The sequence below is a fragment of the Phyllopteryx taeniolatus genome, chromosome 16 (genome assembly GCF_024500385.1).
Source record: "Phyllopteryx taeniolatus isolate TA_2022b chromosome 16, UOR_Ptae_1.2, whole genome shotgun sequence".
NCBI classification, from domain to species: domain Eukaryota; kingdom Metazoa; phylum Chordata; class Actinopteri; order Syngnathiformes; family Syngnathidae; genus Phyllopteryx; species Phyllopteryx taeniolatus.
The window spans coordinates 2,307,035-2,330,486 of NC_084517.1; the positions used below are offsets into that span (position 1 = coordinate 2,307,035).

At 39.8% G+C, this 23,452-nt stretch overlaps 2 protein-coding genes across 2 annotated transcripts; both read left to right on the forward strand.

Annotated features, from left to right (window-relative positions):
• Positions 1 to 3,037: 3,037 nt before the first annotated feature.
• On the forward strand, positions 3,038 to 7,488 carry si:ch211-195b15.8 (dual specificity protein phosphatase 8). The gene is made up of 5 exons (XM_061750290.1): positions 3,038 to 3,564; positions 3,982 to 4,076; positions 4,219 to 4,378; positions 4,462 to 4,585; positions 6,439 to 7,488. The coding sequence occupies exons 2-5, from the start codon at positions 3,984 to 3,986 to the stop codon at positions 7,223 to 7,225; spliced, it is 1,164 nt and encodes a 387-aa protein (XP_061606274.1). The 5' UTR covers positions 3,038 to 3,564; positions 3,982 to 3,983; the 3' UTR covers positions 7,226 to 7,488.
• Positions 7,489 to 9,020: 1,532 nt separating this feature from the next.
• Positions 9,021 to 21,972, forward strand: rras (RAS related). The gene is made up of 6 exons (XM_061749053.1): positions 9,021 to 9,677; positions 13,102 to 13,189; positions 14,233 to 14,335; positions 16,164 to 16,272; positions 18,748 to 18,866; positions 18,983 to 21,972. Exons 1-6 carry the CDS (start codon positions 9,591 to 9,593, stop codon positions 19,068 to 19,070), a joined length of 594 nt encoding a protein of 197 aa, XP_061605037.1. The 5' UTR covers positions 9,021 to 9,590; the 3' UTR covers positions 19,071 to 21,972.
• The last annotated feature ends 1,480 nt before the right edge of the window (positions 21,973 to 23,452 follow it).

Genomic DNA, 23,452 nt, shown 5'->3' on the forward strand with positions numbered 1-23,452 from the left:
CTGGAGCCTATCCCAGCTATCAACGGGCAGGAGGCGGGGTACACCCTGAACTGGTTGCCAGCCAATCCCAGGGCACATAGAAACAAACAACCATTCGCACTCACATTCACACCTACGGGAAATTTAGAGTTGTCAATGAACCTACTATGCATGTTTTTGGGATGTGAGAGGAAATCGGAGTGCCCGGAGAAAACCCACGCTGGCACGGGGAGAACATGCAAACTCCACACAGGCGGGGCCGGGGATTGAACCCCGGTCCTCAGAACTGTGAGGCAGACGCTCTAACCAGTCGTTCACCGTGCCGCTCAGATCTGTTCAAGGTTACTAAAAATATTCTGCTGCACTTAAGGTTCCTAAGAACACAGTGGCCTCCATAATCCTTAAATGGAAGACGTTTGGGACGACCAGAGCCCTTCCTAAAGCTGGCCGTCTGGCCAAACGGAGCAATCGGGGGAGAAGAGGCTTTGTGAGAGACTTAAAGAAGAACCAAAAGATCACAGTGGCTCCAGAGATGCAGTTGGGAGATGGGAGAAAGTTCTAGTAAGTCGACCATCACTGCAGCCCTCCACCAGTCGGGGCTTCATGGCAGAGCGGCCCGATGGAAGCCTCTCCTCAGTGCAAGACACATGAAAGCCCACATGGAGTTTGCTATAAAAATACCTGAAGGACTCCAAGATGGTGAGAAATAAGATTCTCTGGTCTGATGAGACCAAGATAGAAATTGTTGGCCCAAGATAGAACTTTTTGGCCTTAATTCTAAGCGGTATGTGTGGAGAAAACCAGGCTCTGCTCATCAACTGTCCAATACAGTCCCAACAGTGAACCATGGTGGTGGCAGCGTCATGCTGTGGATGTTTTTCAGCTGCAGGGACAGGACGACCGGTTGCAAACGAAGGAAAGATGAATGCAGCCAAGTACAGTGATATCCTGGACGAAAACCTTCTTCAGAGTGCTCAGGACCTCAGACTAGGCCGAAGGTTTACCTTCCAACAAGACAATGACTCTTAGCACCAAGCTAAAATAACGAATTAACGAATGTTCTTGAATGGCCCAACCAGAGCCCTGACTTAAACCCAATTGCACATCTCTGGGGAGACCTGAAAATGTCTGTCCACCAATGTTCACCATCCAACCTGACAGAACTAGAGAGGATCTACAAGGAGGAATGGCAGCGGATCCCCAAATCCAGGTATGAAAAACTTGTTGCATCACTCCCAGAAAGACTCATTGCTGTATTAGCTCAAAAGGGTTCTTCTACTAAACACTGAGCAAAGGGTCCGAATACTCATGGCTTTCTGATATTTAGTTTTGTTTGTTTGTTTGTTTGTTTTAATAAATCTGCAAAAATGTCAACAATTCGGTTTTTTTCTGTCAATAAGAGGTGCTGTGTGTACATTAAGAAGAAGAAGGGGGGGGGAGAACTTAAATGATTTTAGCAAGTGGCTGCAATATAACTGAAAATTTTCAGGGGGTCTGAATACTTTCCGTACCCACTGTAAATACCAGTTGGCATGTTCAATAGTTTTTTTCCCTGTGTCATTTCACATTATTACACATAATTTCTGAGCTGACTTGGTTTGTATGTATTGATTATTTGGGTTGTTCCCAACATCTGGTGAAATTTTCATGTCAATACCACCTTTGGAAATATATTTAGTGAGGAAGAATGGTGACATGTTCAATACTTATTTCAGCCACTATATAGGCAAACAACCATTCAAACCTATTGCCAATTCAGAGTTTTCAATGAAGCTTACATATGTTTTCGGAATGTGGGGAAGAGAGAGAACAGCCAGGAGAGCCACAGCAGAGATTTGAACCCCGGACCTCCTTGACTTTGAGGAATACGTGCAAACCACGATATACTCACTTAATTTATAAGCCCAAATAAAACAAAACACATTTAGAGATGTTCTGACAGAACGTTTATAAACCTGTATCAATTTTGAGTTGCACATTTTAATTAAGGAGAGCTACGCTGTATCAAAACTTCTGACTTTACAATGATAATTCAGTTTTTGTTTTGACACTGTCCGAGAGATTGTTTCTATTCATCGTATATGTTTATTACATATTTTTACAAAGGTCTTGAGCAGTGGTCCCCAACCACTGGGCCGCACAGATAACTTGTTTTGTTTTTTTGTATTGTTTTGCAGAGCGAAAAACGGGGCACCCCTCACCCCATCCTATCGATGATTAGCTTTAGATCGGGATACTCATTCTCCACCGTCTCAACAACTCCCCATTGGCAATTCGCTTTCAATCTGCAAAGGTCAGACCAATGGTCCCCACCCTCAATACCAATAAATATGGATAAGTACCAAAATAAAAGCTTGAGGCCAGAGTATTGTTCCTGTCAACGTATGAAAAGCTTGTCATCTGGGGAAATGGTCTCTTGGACATAGATCACAGTGATAATAACTACATGAAATAACAACAACGTTTGATAAACCTTTTTTTGACAAGTACTTTGAGGTTTTTAGTGTTTTTTTTATTTTTTTATTTGGGACTTCCGGTTTGTCTGCAATTTGGATTTGCATATTAGCTAATTATTTAGTTCCACCTGAAACATTTATATTTAACATATTTTGACTTATATTTAAGATTTAGATATATATCTAACAGATATATTTAAAATATACATTTAACATATTTGAATATATATTTAATATTTAGATCTAAATTTAACATTTCATATAGTTAACATTTAAATTATTAAATTATTATTAAATTAAGATTTAGATATATATTTACATTTAACATTAATATTTGAGTTTACATTTAAGATTTAGACATATTTGGCATTTATATTTAGCATTTATATTTCAATAGACTATATTTACCATTTAGTTGTCGTAACATTTAGTATTTGGATTTAACAATTTGGGTTGACTAATATTGTTGGAAATGTGCAGAAAAGAGACAAACAAATTCATGCCAGTTACTTGAAACAATGAAGAAAATTAAATTCGATTCGTGTATGTTCTTCCAATTTCTGTCTGCAGTTCTGATTTTTATTAGCTCATGTGACATTACCTTCACGTGTGTTTCAGCAACAAACAATACGACAGGTAATGTGACATCATGCAGCGAGCATGCTGCAGTGCATGTGCTCAGTTGCTGAGCGGCACAACAATATGTTCAATGCAATGAGCTATGTGTGCAACTTCCGTGGTCATCTGATTCGGATAGAATGGGCCGAGTGGTGAAAAATGCAGCTGGCCGTCCTCATTTGCATGTAGATGTCGGAGTGGTGGTGATGAGACAGCACTGACAGTCTGCCACGCTCCGCCCACTTTACACCCGACAGGCATCCCTGTTCGGGTGGGGGATTCTATCACTCTTGTGCGTCTGCGCGTGTGGATGTCCAGCGCAGAGCCGATTGGCTGAAAATGACATCACCGCTCGAGGGTTATTGTTGGCGAGAAGGATGAGCTCATCGTTCAGAATCAGTCTCTGCGAGAAGGGAGAGAAAACAGGACGTCGCTTGCGTGGATTGACAGAATCTGCAGCCCCGCCACTGAGACCAGCTGTAACCGAGGAAAAGACGCAGTGAAAATTACAGTGAGTAATTGCATTATTGATTTCCTATTTAAAACCATTTTATTGCAAGTTCTCCTCTGTGTACAGTGTTTTGAAAAACAAAACCCTTTATCCTCTTGTAAAAATTCCCAAATGCAACCCCTTTAAGAAAATGTAAAAGTGTTATTGCAGCAGGAATATTTTTCATGTGCAGCTGTTTTATGTAGAACTTTCGACAGTATGGAAATAACAACCCATTAAATTAATCAGCAACCTATGAAAGGAGAGGCACCCAGCTGCTTTCAAATGCAACCAAACAAAAATGTTAAAAATGCTTAGATTTAACTATTAAAAAAAAAAAACATTAAATCTGAAATGCATATTTTGGAATTAGAAATAGCTGCAAACAATATTCTGCACCTAAGTCGATCCATGAATGTGGTGTTTATTGTCCTGCAGATATGGTTTTGTCTAGGGAGGGAGAGACGGAACGTCCTCCTCTGTCCATCATTCTGCCAAGGCTCTACCTGGGAGCAGAGAGCGATGTGACGCAGGTAATAAGGCAGTTCATTATGTGGGAGTCAAAACTATGCGCCATGCAATACATTTGAACTTCCATCATTCAAAAGATTGCCTTTCACTTTGAGAAAAAGACAAGTACAATTTTACAGATTATTTGTGTAATTGTGTTTACAGGACCGACTTGCCTCTTTGGGTATCTCCTATGTGCTGAGTGTGAGCCGTTGCAGCCCCCGACCCACCTTCCTGCCCTGCTCTAGGTACCTCCGCATCCCCATCGATGACTCCCTGTGGGATGACCTGCTGCCCTGGATCCCTCAGGCTCTACGCTTCATTGGTCAGGATTTACCACTTTGACAGCATTCGACCTCATTCAGGCACAAATGACAGTTCCTTACTGTATATCCATTATTTACGCAGACTCGGCGATGTCTTCTGGTGCATCTGTGCTGGTTCACTGTGCAGCTGGAATCTCTCGCTCTCCGGCCCTGGCTGTTGCCTACATCATGTATAGCTCCGGAATGGATCTGGATCACGCCTACAGGTTGAGCTGCATAAATATCACACATACAATATCTATCTTTATATACACCATCATGTGGTAGTGCAGAGGTGTCAAACATGGCCCATGGGCCAAAACCGGCCCACTAGGGAGTACAATCCAGCCGGCAGGATGAATTTGAAAGTGAAAAAATACATGACATTGTGGTGGTGGGGACTGAGGTTAATTTTGAGAATTATTCTGCTCACGTAGAAAATGGAATGGAAATAATTCCTAGCTCTTCATAAATTGATTTCATTTTAAAATGTGATACTATATTTTTCTGTTCCAAATACCTGTGACTTAAAGCTTTGTGCCTTAATATACAATTACTGTGATCAGTTATGATGCCCACATGTGGATGTCACATCTGTCATATTTCAATTATACATTATTCTTGCACTCACTGTAGTAGTCTCGCCACTCTGCGCTATTTCCATATCTGTTGTTGACCAATACTGGCCACTCGTGCATGAGAAGTATCTGCACCATTTGCACAATTGACACTGTCCAGATTATTGCACTATTAGTCACTTTAAACTGCTTACATTTCTTGACGTCTCGATTTTCACAATGGTCACTGTACCAGACTATTGCTCTTTTAGTCATTTCAAACTGCTCTAAATTGCTAGAGGACTGCATCATTTGCACAATTGTCAAAAAAATAAATATAAATGTATCGGCATTACCACATTACTGGTAACCTTTCATTGCTCTGTGACTCTCCGGAGTGTGTTTTTATGTTTTCATGTCTTGAAAGTATTTTCTGTCTTGTCGTACTAGAGCGGCTCCAACTACCGGAGACAAATTCCTTGTGTGTTTTTGACATACTTGGAAAATAGACATGATTCTGATGCAAAAGTGATGCAAAATTTTGTCTAGAAATCTGAGGTTGTAGGTTTGTAGAATGGGGGTGGGGGAAGATTTTCCTACTGTAATTAATTTGTTTTGTATTAAAACAAAGGGAAAAACCAATTTTTTTTATCATAAGTATTGTTTGATTTTAGGGTTAAATTAGGCTGTAGGTGGCCCCTGAACTACAGTGAGTTTGACACTCCTGTGTTAGTGTGATTAAAGTTTGTGTCCTGTGGCACTTATATAGCAGTAAAGGGAGTTAAACTTTAGTAATCAACAGTAAGCAAATATAATAATAATAATTTGGCACAAGATGCTGAACACGTGTGTTTCAAAATACTTGTACAATAATACAGTCAATACATGCCAAATACAATGGAGTACAAACGTTTAAGTGTTGTTGTTTTTACAGGTACCACTAACCGAAGCCAATAGTGTGCATAATAAATGATCACAGTGATTGTATCTTAAGGCACAAAACTTGAGGTCGCAGGTATTTGGAACTAAAATAATAGTATTACACTTTGAAATTAAATCACAATATTTGTTGTTGATTTATTGAATTATTACCATTCAATTTTCTACATGAGCATAATAACTATAATTATCCTTATTCCCTACCACTACAATGTCTTATGTATTTTTTCACTTTGAAATTCATCCTGCGGGTTAGATTGTACCTCCTAAGGGGCCGGTTTTTCCCCACTGGCCGTATATTGACACCCCTGAGGTAGAAGGTATTATGTTTAAACTACTTAAAGCTTTTATTACCACCATCAAGCACAAAATTATGAGGCTAAGAGGTTTTGTTTTGGTTGCTGTGTGTTTTCTATTTAGTTACAGTAGCTCCATGTGTATTTTATTTTTACTTATTTTTACTTTAATCAGTTCAACCTTGTAATGCCCATACTGTGTTGAATTCTTTTCTAGTTATCAATGTGTTTCTGTGTCATGATCAAATTTTACTGTCTTCACCTACACCCTGTCCGCTTGCTTGTCAGGTTTGTGAAAGAGCGCCGACCCTCCATTTCCCCAAATTTCAACTTCCTGGGTCAGTTGCAGCACTTCCAGGGCACCCTGCGTCAGAAGGCCTCAGGTGACCACTTGGAAAGCCAGCAGCTGGACAACGGCCTGCCATCCATCAACAGCAGTAACAATCGCACTCCCACGATTCCCAACATGAATAGTCAGACCAACGTCACCAGCGACAGCTTAGCAGATGAGATGCAAACACACAGAGAGAATTTCTACCAGCAAAGACATTCAAATCCAGACGCAAATGGGAACCAGCAGATTTCCTTGTCAGGAAAACTTTGGACACATATTAATAATCAGCAGGAAATCCAGAAACCAAATCCAAGCCTTTGTGTATCATTTAAATCACCACCAAAGCCCTCACAACTCCAACTCCCAGCAGTTTCTGCTTCTCTCTCAGAGAGACGCAAAAGCCTCAGTCTCTCTTTGACCCCCTTGGGGATCTGCCCTCCCTCGACGATACGCGACAACAAGCAAGCGCAGAGCACCGATTTGTCCAGAGGTGTCCACAAGAGGGAGACGGCAGAAAAATCGGAGGCAAAGCCGCCGTTTAGGCATGCGGGGGAGACGCACAAGGAGCAGAGTCCTTCACATGAAAAACACAACCCCTCTGAGGTGAAGGAGCAGGGCCTGCTGTCGCCGCTCAGCTGCACACTCAACAAACTGCTGGACTGGGGGGAGAGAGTGCTGTTGGGGGGGATCTTTGCTCACCCTGTCAAGATGGGACAGCCTGCTTTGCCATATAGGTGCTGAGTGGGACCATTTTTTTTGTGTGTGTTGTGTTTGTGCATGTTTCTCCAAAGGAATGACACCACAGGTGATGTACATCGTACTCACAAGCGGTCTGCAGGTACTCCTCGTTTATTTATTGCCGGGATGAGAGAATGAATCCCCACTTATCTGCTTAATTTGACCGTGTCATCTTGTCGTTTGTAAGATGGCGATATTTTTAATTAGTTTCTTTGGCCTGAATTGTACAGTATTTACTGATGATTAAAGTTTGATTTTCAACCACATCTCTTTCAAGAGCCTCATTATACAGAGAGTGTGTGTACTTCCATTGATAATTTTAACCTATCCTTTATCTACTGTGCTTGTCCTCTTAGGGTTGCCAGCTAATTGCAGGGCACATATAGACAACCATTCATACTTGCATTCCAGACTACAGACAAAATAGCAGCCTGGCTGGTTGGGAGAAATATGCAAAACAGAGGGTAAGGGATGTTAAATTTGTTGCTTTATTGAAAAACATACATTTGGATATAAAGGCCAGTTTTAAGCAAGCTAATTGTCTGCTCTTAAAGATATGATTTAATTTGGGTCTTGCTCTTCTTATATCATAAACTATACTTTTACACTGTTTTTGAGGCTTGTGTGGATGCACCAGCTTACAAGTGTGGCGCACGGGCAGATTATTTAAAACAATCTAGGAAGGCCTAATCCTGACAGGGTCCTAATAAATACTTGTTGTGTGTGTTTTTCTCTTATCTAATAATAATAATATGCATTACACCTATATAGCGCTTTTCATGATACTCAAAGACACTACAATTTCACACATTAGTCATTCACTCCACAAGCCACACCCTGGTGGTGGTAAGCTACTTGTGTAGCCAAAGCTGCCCTGGGGCAGTCTGACTGAAGCGTGGCTGCCATTCTGCGTCTACGGCCCTCTGACCACCACCATTCATTGGCAATTTGGGGTTAAATGTCTTGCCCAGGGACAGAACGACTATTTGCTCATGGGCGGGGATACGAACTTGGTGTAAGAAAATTGAGAACCACTGTAATAAAGGATAGTCTTTTTTTTATTTTCATACATTATTATATTCAACTGAACTGTGATTGATTAAAAAACAAATATTAAAGAACCCATACAAGAGCTGCATCGAAAAGAATTGCACTGCATCATAATGTTAGTTTTGTCCAATTTACTTTATTAGGTACTTTTTAAAAAAAGTTACAAGCGAGATAAGATTTTAGAAACAAAATGTTTTTGGTTTTTTTAATGTATGGTTTCTACACCACTGCAAACTACACATGCAACTATAATGAACATTGCTACATTTACATCTCTGCACTGCCAATCAAAAGTAAGCATTTATGTTTGTGAATAAGTACCATATTTTGTATTTAGAAGTTACTAGATTGTGGATGTGCACCTACTGTAAAATTGTGGCAGCTGCGTTTATGTAAATGACTGCATGACATCGGGGTAGGGTTAGGGTTGGGTTATGTGGCTGCAGATGACTGCAGGATAAGAACTTTCTGAAGAGGTGTGTTCTTGCCCCAGGGAACATATTTCCCAACCCACAGTAGTGCTCTCTGTATATCATTAAGTCATATGATGAAGCTGACGAATATGTTAATATAAACTGTCGTGTTGTGCATGTTCTGAATCCAGCATAACCGAACAAATATGTAGTCGCAGAAACACAACAGTTGATGTTAGTCTTTTCGATTCGCGAGCACGCGCTCCATTTACCTCCCTGGGCGTGCCCGTAAAGGTGACGTCACGGTTACTCCCAATGCCCATATAAGGTATGCGACACATTAAAGTGGAATTTGTTCGGGGAAGAATTTGAATTGCGGAAAGGAGACTGTGTCCAGGGCTCGTCTCCGTTAGCTCTAAATGTTAGACTAGCACGAGAGGCTAATTACTGGAGTCGATAGCGTCGTAGCTACTGTGTGTTAGCTTGACTTTCACCAGGAAAAGAGGAAGCAGTTCCGCCCTGACGAGCCGCAGAGCGAGGCCAAGTTTTAACCAAAGAACGCAGCGAAGCGACGACACAACTGCCTTCGAAGAGTGAAACTTGACGGAAACGGCGCCGCCAACTTTTATTTGTCTCTTTGCTGGATACAAATTCCAGGGATTTTACACCCCACCCCCCCACCCCCGTTTTCAGGAGGTGGTGCATTTAAAACCTCGTAAAAATGAGTATCATTTTAGCAAGTGTAGTTTGAAGTTGCTGTGATTCTGTCGTACTCGGATTTTATTTGAACTTTGATCTTGCTTTTTGAACTTTGCTGTTTAGCGGTTGACACGAGTTTTTTTTGTTTGTTTGTTCCCCCCCCCACCCAATTGTTGGTCGGGAGAAGTTATTAAAAAAAAACGGCGATGAGCGGAGACGAGGAAAGATTCAAACTGGTGGTGGTGGGCGGTGGAGGAGTGGGCAAGAGCGCCCTTACCATCCAGTTCATTCAGGTAGGACGTTTACAATATCCCTATAAGAGCACGCATGACTCTGTATCTAAGTATATACACGCTGCTGTCTAATTAAAGCATCGCGTAGATGTGGGGTGTCATTTATGGTGGATGGGGGTGGGAAATAATTGGTTATGGGGGTGTTGTTTGCTCCCCAAACAAGAATGTTTTCTCCAAATTGACGTTTCCACTGACTTTGTTGATGGCACAATACAATATTCTCTCTTATTGTACAGTACTGTACAAAAAATAGTATAGTTGTTTGAAACATGTTTGTGCTGTTGATCTAAAAAAAAAAAAAAAAAAGTAGGTTTCCAGCTAAAATATGATTTTTTTTCACATTAAATTATGGATTAAATTTAAGAATAATCCTAAAAGATTGAGGTCCCACTTTAATGCAATTCGTCAAATCAAATCAAACTTTGTTGTACGATCTAAAAGCTAGCACAGTGCATCAAAGTATTGGACAAAACAAATAACACCAAAGAGGTTTACATAAAACATAAAGGTAAGTAATTAAAAGACAAAAAGTAGTCTTAAAATAAGAAATAAAATCGTTAGGAATAAAAACAAAAGTAATAATTGAACAAATCAGTCAACATCTCACAAGGTGTCAAAGGCCAAGGAAAAGAGATATACGTTTTAAAGAAGTGATTTGAAAACTGGTAAAAAGGAGGCTATTGGTTGGATGTGCTGAGGTAGTTCATTCAATCATTTTAACCTTTAAGACTCGCTGCCCTCTGGGCTTCAGCCTGGTTTATGGCACAGTCAGGAGCAGCTGACCAACTGGCCTAAGAGAGAAAGTAGTTTTCGAAAGGGTGAAGAAGCTCAGAGAGCGGTAGGGCGGGCCACGAGCATTGATTTAAAAAAATAAAATAAAAAATAATAATCTTGAAATGCACTGGCAGCCATGGCAGTGAGGCAAAAATGGGGTAAATGTCCTGCAATTTATGTGTGTCAGTTAAAAGATGTGCAGCTGCAGGCAACTACTGGAAGTAGTGCTAATCCCCACATAGTTACACTACAGTACATTACTGTAGTCCAGCCGGGCGGTGTCAAAGGTATGGACTACTGTTTCAAAGAGATGCTTTCAAAGAATTTGCTTGATTTTGGCCTGCTGGCTAAAAGTATAAAAGCTGGACTTCACAACTCCCCTGATCTGGTTATCAAATTTTAGATCAGCATCCACCTTGACGACCCAATGTTCGAAATGTTGGGCTTGGTCAGACTGGCCAAGGAACACAGCTCTACCATGGCGTTCTCAGCGGAGTCACAAAAATTCGTCACCTCTTTCTTATTCTCATTACAACTTAAAAAGTTCAGAGCCAGCCAGGCCTTTACAGTAGGGTAAGAAAGTATTTACTCAATCACCAATTACGCAAGTTCTCCCGCTTAAAAAGATGAGAGAGGCCTTTAATTTTCATCATAGGTATACCTCACCTATGACAGACAAAATAAGAAAAAAAATGCAGAACATCTTAATTTGTAAATAATTTATTAGCAAATTATGGTGGAAAATAAGTATTTGGTCAATCACAAAAGTTCATCTCAATACTTTGTTATATACCCTTTGTTGGCAATAACAGAGGTCAAACGTTTTCTGTAAGTCTTCACAAGGTTTTCACACACTGTTGCTGGTATATTGGCCCCTTCCTCCATGCAGATCTCCTCTAGAGCAGTGATGTTTTGGGGCTGTCGCTGGGCAACATAGACTTTCAACTCCCTCCAAAGATTTTCTATGGGGTTGAGATCTGAAGACTGGCCAGGCCACTCCAGGACATTGAAATGCTTCTTACGAAGCCATTCATTCATTCATTGCCCGGGGCGGTGTATTTGGGATCATTGCCATGCTGAAAGACCCAGCCACGTTTCATCATCAATGCCCTTGCTGATGGAAGAAGGTTTTCACTCAAAACCCCACGATACATGGCTCCATTCATTCTTTCCTTTACACGGATCAGTCGTCCTGGTCCCTTTGCAGAAAAACAGCCCCAAAGCCTGATGTTTCCACCCCCATGCTTCACAGTAGGTATGGTGTTCTTTGGATGCAACTCAGCATTCTTTCTCCTCCAAACATGATCAAAAAGTTCTATTTTGGTTTCATCTGACCATATGACATTCTCCCAGTCCTCTTCTTGATCATCCAAATGCTCTCTTTCAAACTTCAGACGGGCCTGGACATGTACTGGCTTAAGCAGGGGGACACGTCTGGCACTGCAGGATTTGAGTCCCTGGCGGCGTAGTGTGTTACTGATGGTAGCCTTTGTTACGAGTGCGAGCTCTCTGCAGGTCACTAGGTCCCCCCGTGTGGTTCAGGGATTTTTGCTCATCGTTCTTGTGATCATTTTGACCCCATGGGATGAGATCTTGTGTGGAGCCCCAGATCGAGGGAGATTATTCGTGGTCTTGTATGTCTTCCATTTTCTAATAGTTAATTTCTTCACAGCAAGCTACTTACATATTGCAGATTCAGTCTTCCAAGCCTGGTGCATGTCTACAATTTAGTTTCTGGTGTCCTTTGACAGCCAAGTAAAAGTACATAGAGGGAGAAGAAAAGGGGATCAAGAACTGAGCCCTTTGGGACCCCTTGTGTTAGGGAAACGGAATCGCAAAGGCTGACTCAGAAGGGCCTGTCTGCTGAGTACAACCTGCACCCCTTCAATGCTTTGCCACTAATGCCCACCCACCCCTTTATTGTTCAAATAATCCATACATCCATCCATTTTCTACCACTTCAAATAATTGTTGAGATTTTATACATGATATTGTTGGAAATGGGAAGCTTTTGTTTTGTTACACAAAACACTAGGCACTGCAATTCAACTGACTACTCATTAGGTCACTTATTCTACAAGTAAAACTATATTAAGAAGTATAAAGTATCTAATTAAATTATATAATAATGAGTATTTAAATGTGCTCCAGCTTGCATGTGCAATCACATTTGATCATGATATGATTCCACAAAGAGCCTTGTAGCCAATTTCCGGAAAAATTAAACAATTCTTCAGTCACGGTTGTTACAAAAAAAAAAAAAAAGCAGATGCATTTACCCAGACAACATAATTAATTAATATAACATGAGTAGTAGCAGATAGATGAGTGTATCAGGCACAAATAATTTGGTGGGATGTTATTTGAATATACACATTTGTGTCAGTAAGGAATGGATATAGAAATTTTTCTTTTTACTTTGAAGATTTAGTGTTTCGTGAACACTGCTTTTAAATACAGTATTTGCATTGGGTTGTTTTGGTGGTGAGGTGCTTTGCTCTGTCACCTAGTTTTGGAACCTGTGTCACCTCGGTGTGGAGAGTTTGTGTTTACTCCCAACATGTCTGCCATATTTAGTTGATACATTTCATTTTGTGTATGTGTGAATGTGCATCAGTAGCTCAAAGTTAACAATGATTGTGTCTTCCAGTCCTACTTTGTGTCAGACTACGACCCGACCATTGAAGACTCCTACACGAAGATCTGCACTGTGGATGGAAAGGATACCCGTCTGGACAGTAAGAATAAGCCACACCGGACATGATTTATCCAATCCATGTTCGTCACAGTTCTGAAGGATGTGTGGAAAAAAAGTTTGTTTATAAGCAGAGGGTGTGTTGCAATGTGACATGATATGACAAAGGCAGTATGTTTGCTCTCTGGATCTTCCCTTGTTAGGACTTGCACTTGATGGGTGAGTTACTGCACTTGTGTTAAAACTCTTTAGGGTAGGGAAATCACTACAGGCATGGTGTTACACCCTGGATAAAATTTGCAGTTTAAATTCTGGTGTGAAGTGTGGGACCAACATATGACACACAAATGGACTGACTAGTTGATGGCTGTAACCCCTACTTCCCTAACTCCAGTTTCCTCTCATGTAGTGTCGTTAAATTTGAATAACTGAGCTTATATTGAAACCTAAATATTAAATTTTAGTGTAGTTCAGCCTGGGGCAGCACAGTGAATGAGTGTTTAGCACATCCGCTTCGCAGTTTGTGGATTGGAATCTGGGCGCCGACCTTCCTGTGTGGAGTTTGCATGTTCTGCTTGTGTTTTCTCCAGGTTCTCTGGTTTCATATTAAATGTATTATTATTAGTAGTATGGGTTTAATTCATGCTCAATTTACCATTCACAATTGTGCTGTGATTGACTGGCAACCAGTCCAGGGTCAAGTCAGCTGAAATAGGTTTTGTTTATCTACGACCATGCATTGCTGATTGTTCAGTTATACTTGTATGTTTAATTGTAATCTTACAATGTTTGCACTCAACAAATATTTGTGATTTGGGAAGAGTAGGTCCTTTGTATTTGTGACAAAGTATATATGGTATTTTGGTTTCATTAGGCATTGAATTTTATTTTAACAGTTGGGAGATACAAAAGATTATGAAGTATTAAGTTTTAACAAATTGCCTTTGCTAATGTGTTACCATTGTGCATTCAGTTCCATCTACTGTCTTTATGCATGAGGGAAGAACACTTGCAGACAAAATACAAAAATGAAATGCACCTATTGATGTGTATTCCTATTTAATGGTCCATTTATGTTTTTGTAAGTCTTGGATACAGCAGGTCAGGAGGAGTTTGGGGCAATGAGGGAGCAGTACATGCGCTCAGGAGAAGGCTTCTTGCTGGTGTTTGCACTCAACGACCGGGGGAGGTAAGTTTTTTTTGTTGTTGTTATTGATTTCACCCTGAGAAATGTTGCGTTTTGCATATTTTCAATGTTGGCAATGTGATACAGTTACTGTCAGTACCAGATTGTCTTCATGTGAGAGATAATACTCCCAAAATCCATAGAGTTAGCTTTAAATGCCCCAATATTTCTAAAATGCAAGCATGTTTCTTGTCAGGAGCGGCTAATGCAGTTATGACACAAAACGCCACCAGTTTTTAGCAGACTCTTTATTCAAAAGTATCCTTACTACTTGAAGTGTGATTATCGTATTTGGTTGACCTTTCATTATCACAATTCATCAAGGAAGTACCAGAGGGAACCAGTTTTTCATCTCTCGAGCCATAAAGGGTTTAATTTCCCTAAAATGGTGTTACTTTGTGTCCAGCTAATTTGTTGATTAATGGTCAAGTCCTCAGTTGTTACTGGTCACTCAGCAGAGAAACATTCATTTTGGAATGTTAAGGGTTATAGAGGAAGGGGCTGTTATATTCTGGTTGTTACTTGAAGTTAGCTAATGTCACCTAAACTAAGGGGTTCATACTACATACAGCATATCTACATGTGAAAAGGAAGTTGTGGATCAAAGACTATTTTAGGGAAATGTAACAGTTTTGGAATGAAGTCCTGAACTGATTCTGACAGTTGCCTTTTCTTGCCACTAGGGGCAGTATTCTCTTCCAGTTGTTGCAGCTTCTCTGCTTCACAACTAGGGGCAATGTTTTTTCCTTAAAGCTGAGTCTGAGTTGAGAGGGGATTTGCACTGACTCAAGGCCTGAATCTGATAATGGTGGTGCCCTTTGTGAGGAGGCAGTGAGGTTGCTCACTGGCGGGCGGCCCGCTTGGTCGATCATTTGTTCGGTTGATCTTATGCAGAGCCTCTTCCTTCTTCATCAACATAAACATAGCCTGAACGCTATGCAAACAGAGCAATAGCTGATAATGACTCATCTATGTTAAGAATCTATCTGTTGTATGCTGTCATGACTGGTTCATTAGCTCCTGCATAGTCAAAAACTTTGTACACATGGTCAGTCCAACGAAGCAGTGTGGTCTTTTTAGTTCCTAGGGGTAGTCTCAAATGCACACAGTTAACTGAGGACTACAAGCGTGTATACTGAAAGGTTAGCTGAATTTACAAAAGATGTGATATAGGGATTATGCCGCTAATAGCAAAACCCCCTAAAATGTTTAATGACTTCCTATAGGTAACTCCTCAATTCACATCAACAAAGTTCCTTCACATGAAGATGCCATAAGATTGTGCCAAAGCCATACTTTATTGCTTTGGCCTGAGCACAAAAATAACATTTATTATGGGGGGGACAACAACTGTCCCAAGGCCCTGAGCATTTGGGGGGCCCCTGGCTCTCCGGCAGGGGGGCCAAACCCCATGTCGACAAATAATATATTGTAATCTTGGGTGGTCGACTGCTTAGTCACAGTTCTTAGGACCCGGGTTAAATTTTGGCCTCACCTGTGTGGAGTTTGCATGTTCTCCCTGTGCCTGTGTGGATTTTCTCTGGGTACGCCGGTTTCCTCGCACATTCCAAAAGCATGCATGGTAGGTTAATTGAAAGACTCTAACTTGCCCCTAGGTGTGAATGCGAGTGTGAATAATTGTTTGTCTCTATGTGCCCTGCAATTGGCTTGCGACCAGTTCAGGGTGTACCCCGCCACTTGCCCAGAGTTAGCTGAGACAGGCACCAGCATGCCCGGGACCCTAGTGAGGATAAGCGGTCCAGAAAATGGATGGATTGATATTGTAATGTACTTATTTTCTATTCTATTTAATGTATTTATGTCCTATCAGCTACCATGAGGTCCAGAAGTTTCACACCCAGATTCTTAGAGTGAAGGATCGTGATGATTTCCCCATGCTGCTGGTCGGAAACAAGGCAGATCTGGAGCAGCAAAGAGTGGTAACAGTAACACACTTGTGCATCTTTTTAGTACTGTTTAGCTTGACGTGCAGAGTAGGGCTGTAATGATACACCAAGATCACGATTCAATACGAATCACGATTTCTAGCCCACAATTCTATACACGATTCGATTTTCTGGGGTGGGTAAAAAAAGAAGAGATTATGGTAACAAAAGATGGACAGTTTATTTAGTACACTTATTTATACATAATTGTAAAAAAAAAAAAAAAAAAAAAAAAAAGTCTGAAGTTACAGACTTCCGGTCTGTGACGTAAAACAGAAATTAAAACCCCAAATATTTAAAAACAAAGAAACTTTTCTCTCACATAATAGATACTGTTTAACAAATACTCAGAACTAAACTAAAATGTGGAGATTGGTCCACCCGTTACTTTACCTTGTTTTCTTCTTGTTTTCTGCTCTCCTCCTGCAGTTGAACTAGCAATAGTAGCCTAGCTAGCCAACAGCCACAGGCTTGCTCATTTACTGGAAAAAGTAGTCCCGTGACCCGTGCTGGAAAAGGCTTAATGAGGAAATATATCTTCAATCTAGGCGTACGTTTTATTACATTAACTTAAAAAACAAAAAATTATTATATTGGAGTGTCTGAGAAATTCCCAGCATGCAAGCGGTGTTATAAGAATGCTCTGTTCTTATTAGTTTTAATTATTCCCTAATAGTATCAGTGAAAGTGTGTCGCATCGGGACCATTGACTCATTGTCGTTCACTTGCGCTCCTTAATGGTCATTGTATGTAATGACAGGTGGAAATAAAGATGAATTAGGAATACAGGCTCACAGCTCAGCCATATGTGGCGTGGCGGCACACAATTGTAAAGGCGTGTCCTGGTTCTACCATTTTTGTGACGACACAGCATAGTGAATTTGAGAACTGTGATTTTCGGTTTCGATACAAAATTGTTAGAGCCCGAGTGCAGAGGCATAGGTTCAAAGGTATTTTTAGGTAATTTATAAATGTCGGCTTTAAACTTATTGTGGTTGTTATTACACCGAAGGGGGCGGAACAGTGGATGACTGGTCAGCACATCTGCCTCACAGTTCTGAAGACTGGGGTTCAACTCCCGGCCTAGCCTGTGTGAAGTTTGCATGTTCTCCCTGTGCCTGCGTGGGTTTTCTCCGGGTACTCCCGTTTCCTCCCACATCCCCAAAACATGCGTGGTAGGTTGATTGAAGACTCTAAATTGCCCTTAGGTGTGAGTGTGAATGGTTGTTTGTTTATATGTGCCCCGCGATTGGCTGACGACCAATTCAGGGTGTACCCCGCCTCTCGCCCGAGGATAGCTGGGATAGGCTCCAGCACGCCTGCGACCCGAGTGAGGATAAGCGGTACAGAAAATGGATGGATGAATTACACCGAAGGCCTTTGGACATTGGGGGCTGGGTGGGGACCATGTGGCGAGCATCTGCCTGTTTAGGAAGGAGAAAATCTTGGTTAGCAATTGTTGCTTTTCTCCAACACGACATCAAAGAAAGCAAACGCTTACATTATATTCAAATAAAACCACAATGAAAATGTATTAATTTCGTATGCGATACAATATTTTATTTGTGACTTTTGCATACACAGTACCTACCACTTCTTTGGGTATACTTAAATTGACTCGGACAGAAAAGTATGAATTTAACAATGTTTGTCGTTACTGTTGACAATGAAGGTTAGGAAAAAAATCAAGTTAACCGGTTTTCACAAAAAGGTAAAGTTGTGAGGCCAAGGAAGGCCATCAAAATTTTATTGCTAATAAGGTGCAGCTAACCCAACACAGCAGCAATATTGTAGTTGTGTGAAGAACACGTTTCCTCGGTTCATCTCCATGAAAGCAATCCTTTAAAGTTTTGTACAACGGTAGAGTTGGGTTTTCCATAGAAAAAAAGAAAAAAAAATCCATTCAAGGGTTAAACAGATGTTGTAAAATCTTTATTAACTGTTCAGGCAATGTACAGGGGTGTCAAACTCATATTAGTTCACGCGCCACATTTACCCCAATTAGATCTCAAGAGGGCCAGACCACAATATGTGTGGCTTAAAAACCATAAATAACAACTATTCCCAAAATTTCCCCATTGTTTGGGTGCAAATAATTAGTACTTTTGGAAAATATTTATATTTATTCATTATTATCTTGTTGCAAATTTTGTTGCGAATTATATGAGTGGTTTGCAATTTTTAACCAAAAATTATTTCAACAGTATTCAATAATGCATCCTTTGTAAATGTATACATAAAAATGTAAGTTGTGGCAGTGCATGGGGAAAAAAAAAAAAGGTTCCAACAAACCAATCTCTTTTGAAGTGAAGCTTTTGACTGAAATTTTGACGGGCTGGTTCTGGCCCGTGGCCCGTATGTTCGACACCCCTGCTTTAAGCGTTAAATGATGGCTTGCTTGTGGTTCAACCTCAGTTTTGCGTCAATACAGAGGCATATTTTCCACTGTATATCTTTGTTTTGGCTTAGATCTCTAGGGAGGATGCTCAGGCATTTGCCAGAGAAAACAGGATCCACTACATGGAGGCTTCTGCTAAGAACCGCTACAATGTGGATGAAGCCTTCATGGAGCTAGTGCGAATTGTCAGGTATTTTTTTCTCGTCTTGTTTCCTTTGTATAGATACGCACATGGGCTAAATTGTTGGTTATTTCCGTTAAAAAAGGAAAAACAGGCAATGCTAAAATTTCTTCTTCCCTCTTCAGAAGGTTTCAGGAGATGGAGTGTCCTCCCCCTCCAGCTCATCACGCTGGGAAACAGAAGAGCGGTGGCTGCCCCTGCGTCCTCCTCTAAGCACCGTTACTATGGACACCAAAGCCTCTCCAGCTTGTCCAAAAAGAAGTGTGAGCATTTGTGTGAGACAGTGGGTTAGAGCGAGGGAGAGACAGGATTAAGGTGCCTCATTTTACCACCGAATGGTTTCATTTGCACTTTTACCAAAAGCAACTTGTAAATCAGTATAGTGTATTTTAGTCTAAAGGAAGACCTTTCAACAGCAGCAGAAGTAGTTCTGTTGGTGACATGGGATAATAATGATGTGACTGTGTATAGTTACAGTCCATAAATAGAAATATCCTCACATTATGGTGGGCTATAAATATGTTGTTGCTGTTGTGGTATTCGGGTACTAATGTCAGCAGAGACATTACCGTAATCGGTACTCTAACTCCTGGCATAATGGTGAGTTAGTATAAAGTAAAGTAAGTCAATCCACATACAGGTACAGTCATGGAAATGGTGAGTGTGGCACACCCAATCACGAGACATGTGCGGTCATGTTCCAAGGCGTCCTGCAGGGGGTAGCAGAGCACAGCAACGCCAAAGCATTGGAATAGAAAAGTGAGCTAACGTCAATGCCGCATTAGATTTCGTTCATGTTTTTTTTTTTGTGCCATTTTTTTCATTTGGGGTGCCAAAAATTGCAGCCAGTGTGACTTCCTCAAACACTGTAAACGGAGCCTCCGACCATTTCAAAATAAATTCTTGACAGTATTCGTATAAAGGGTTGATGCAGGGGTGCTCTCAACCACACATTGCAGAACTACCAAACTCATATTCTGCATTCATGCATTTCAATATCTGGGTGATGGGCAACCAGCTTTTGGGTTGGTCAAATTTTCAGGATTTAGTGTTTTGTGAAGTGTGGTAAAAATTTTATTTTGGTCATGCAGTTTATACCTTATTCAAACCTTTATTCAATTCCATAAATATTTGTAAATGGTTCACATGAACATCTTGACCAAACAAGTAGACCGCTCATCATAGTTTATTTGTGCTTATGCTTTATATTATGAATAAACAGAAGGTTTAGCATCTATCACGTGCTCTCCTTTCTAAAGGCACAATGGAGGGACTTGGTATTGTTATCGCTCCTATGCTGAGTGAAGCAACCAAGGAAAACGGAGGACTAGGCTACTGTATGCAGCTGTACCACACTCGTGCTTTTTGTTATGAAACGTAACCCCTTGTTAATATTTACCTCTCAGTCCTTGTCCACTTCACTGTGCCACTGACTGGTCTCTGCATCTTCCTCTTGGGCAGTGTCTTTCCTATTATAAATGCTGACGCACTAAAGCCATTTTATTTTTCAAACTGAATTGTCCCCAGAACTTCATTGAGTTGTTTACAAGGCAAATGTGTTGTATCTAATTCGATCAATAACACGTAAAAAAAATTATAATTTGAATTCAGCATTTTATTCTGTGACATTTTATAGGGATAAATGTCTCCCATGCTGAAACAGCCATGCTTGGAGTCCTATTTTCAAAATGTTACTGATTTAAAATTTTAAGCATTCATAGTTAAGGCAGTCCTGATAGACGGAACAAGTGGTGGTGGCCCACTGAAATACAGTGATGATAACAGTAAAGACAAAAGTGCATAATGGTAAAGACAACCGCTTCATAAAAATCGTGTGAGTTGCACAATTTATATTGCCATTCAAACTCTGTGGATACTAATGCAGAAGTGATCCTAACTACTCATTAAACCCATTAAAATCTTGTTTATATACCATTGTAATAATGGAATAGTTCCAACACTTTCATAAACTCATACATGTTCATTTATGTCTCGGAAATAACACCTTTTATTTTGCTGTCTGCTATTGTGTGAATGGAGAATGGGTGTCTCATCCTGGCACTTCAGCTCAAACATCTCTCTGGTGTATCGCAACAACATAATGGGACTCTCTCCAGTGGCATTAACGCTAAAGACAGCAGAGTGACAAAGAAGGACTGTTTGTCAAAGAACCAAAAAAAAAAAAAAAAAGCAACCGTGAAGACACTATGATGCTTTTGTCATAGTTTTCATGGCAAATTCACATTAAGCAATAGGAGAAAAATCATCTGTATTCAAAAATTAGCATCATTAGCATCTTCAGAAAACATGTTCCAAATCATGAAACTTCATATGAGACTCATAATAGTAAAGACATTTTGGCATTAAAAGTTTGGAAAAATAGTATTTTAGAATAATTTTCTTTCTTAGAAACAATTACTGGATGACCTGTTGATGGATAACAACTGCCAATAATTCCAATACTCATATCAGTTAATGGATTTAAAAAAAAAAAAAAAAAAGGAAATTCAGTGGGCCATGTCTTGCTATTCATCAAATTATATGAAAATTACCAATATTATTTTGACAGTGCCATACATTTTAGCTGAATAACAATCTGACCGTAACAGATGTTTCAACCCGAGTATTTGCGAAGTCTTTATATGATCCATACCATTTGAACTCAAACTCGAAAGTACTTTTGAGTCAGAGCAATTCAACCAACCACTTTTCCACACACTATCATACATGGAAATGCCAACTTTTATTTGGTAGGAATACACATCCAGGTGCAAAGTAGGTGCACACAGGCCCTGCAGTTGTGAAAATGTGTGCTTTGACCTTTTATTTGTGTGATTATTAAAATATAGAAAAGGTCTTGAGGATACAATTAAAGCTAAGAACTTGATGACAGCACAGACATTGAGAGATATTACAAGAATAAATTGGGGTATTTTACTTTATCAAATAATCCTGTTTTACATGTCATTTCATTTGTAATGCTTTCTGCAGTGTATAGCCATGTCATATTTTTAAAATGAATTATTTACACTTATATTACAAACTGCAATTGAAGTGTTTTATTTTGACAAGACAAATCCCTTTTTTTTGTACCTCATTAAAGCATTCACCAAACCATTGTGTTGTGTCAACATTAATAACTCACTCACTAACAATTATGCATAAAGACAATTGTGTATATTTTCGAATTTAAAATAAATCAGTCAGATACTGGGTAATCGAAATAAGTGCTTAGATGCTGCAGTGTAAACAGAAAAACAGCTGTAAGCACTGCGTAGAGTACGAAACAATATTTTGTAGTGTAAATTGCCCGTGGGTTTAGGTACTTAAGTATCATATCAGCAAACTATTTTGGACATTTTTGGCTAATTTTATGGTGCACCTTAGCAACATGATTCAGGTAGCAAGTCAACTGTGTACTGTTAAAATATATTACGAATTTCTGAAAAGTTTTATTTATTGATACTATGACAGAGTGGACGTGTGAACCTTGACATTTGACAACATCGAACTGCGTAAGTGTCAATATTTATTCTGCAACTATTTAGCCTCTATTGAAGAAAGACAAAATAAGCGGTCGGAATGTTACTGTACTGAAAACAGAAGGTTCCTTGAGGTTTGCTGTCAACCCATCATGATAGGGGGGACAGCAATTCCAGTGACTCATACAAAATGTTCAATATGATTATTAAAAAATAGAATATACATTGTAATAATTACTTGTTTATCAAATACTGTAACTTGTGAACAATAAAATTGTAAAAAAAAAAAAAAAAAAAAACATTAAACAACTTCTTACAAACGCTGTAGTTACCCGAGCAGTGCATCCAATGAAAACAATAAATACTTTTAAAAATGAAGAGTACACGTGGTAATGGGATGTGTGCAAACGTTTAGCCACTTCAAATAAGACCAAGTTTCATTAGTCTGTTAAGAGTTTCAAGATGACTAAGAGATTCTCATAAGGACACCAAAGGCACTTTATATAGCTATTGAGGAAAGAGTTAAGACAAATGATTCATATTGATTACCAGTGCTGGGAAGTAACTGTACAAATACTTCATAACTGTACTTAAGTAGATTTTGAGTTATCTGTTCTTGAGTATTTTTATGATGACTTTTTACTTTTACTCTCTACATTTGAAAACAGATATCTGTATTTTCTACTCCGTACACCAAGGAACATTAACAAAAAAGAGGCAACAGATTCGGAGGAGCAAGATATTCCCCATTCGTGGCCTTATTGAAGAGAATTATTTATTTATTTATGGTGTTATCATTCACTCATATAGCATTTTTTGTTGTTGTCCACAATGTTAGCAAATCTCGGGGACAATGTCTTTGATGGCATAAAAGTCTGAGCCAATGCGAAATTCCTCAGTATGAGCACTACTTAAAGAGGAGACACTATTTTTGTATTGTATTCTGTACGTTCTTACTTCTGCTTAAGTACAGAGTATGGGTACTTTTGCCACTTACAGTACTTCCTTAAGCACAAAATGAATAAAAGATTTCCACTGCGGTCACCTACTTCCACCTACCTACTGCGTGTGCTTGTGTAGTAACAGGGACAGGCAGGTTTGAAGAGGTCCCTC

What these genes read in the sequence shown, in the direction of transcription:
- si:ch211-195b15.8 (XM_061750290.1), top strand. Translation starts at nt 3,984, where the DNA reads ATGGTTTTGTCTAGGGAGGGAGAGACGGAACGTCCTCCTCTGTCCATC. An exon ending in CAGAGAGCGATGTGACGCAG is followed by an intron (nt 4,077 to 4,218) that starts GTAATAAGGCAG and finishes TTGTGTTTACAG; the next exon opens with GACCGACTTGCCTCTTTGGG. An exon ending in TCAGGCTCTACGCTTCATTG is followed by an intron (nt 4,379 to 4,461) that starts GTCAGGATTTAC and finishes TTATTTACGCAG; the next exon opens with ACTCGGCGATGTCTTCTGGT.
- rras (XM_061749053.1), top strand. Translation starts at nt 9,591, where the DNA reads ATGAGCGGAGACGAGGAAAGATTCAAACTGGTGGTGGTGGGCGGTGGA. An exon ending in AAAGGATACCCGTCTGGACA is followed by an intron (nt 13,190 to 14,232) that starts GTAAGAATAAGC and finishes TGTTTTTGTAAG; the next exon opens with TCTTGGATACAGCAGGTCAG. An exon ending in ATCTGGAGCAGCAAAGAGTG is followed by an intron (nt 16,273 to 18,747) that starts GTAACAGTAACA and finishes GTTTTGGCTTAG; the next exon opens with ATCTCTAGGGAGGATGCTCA.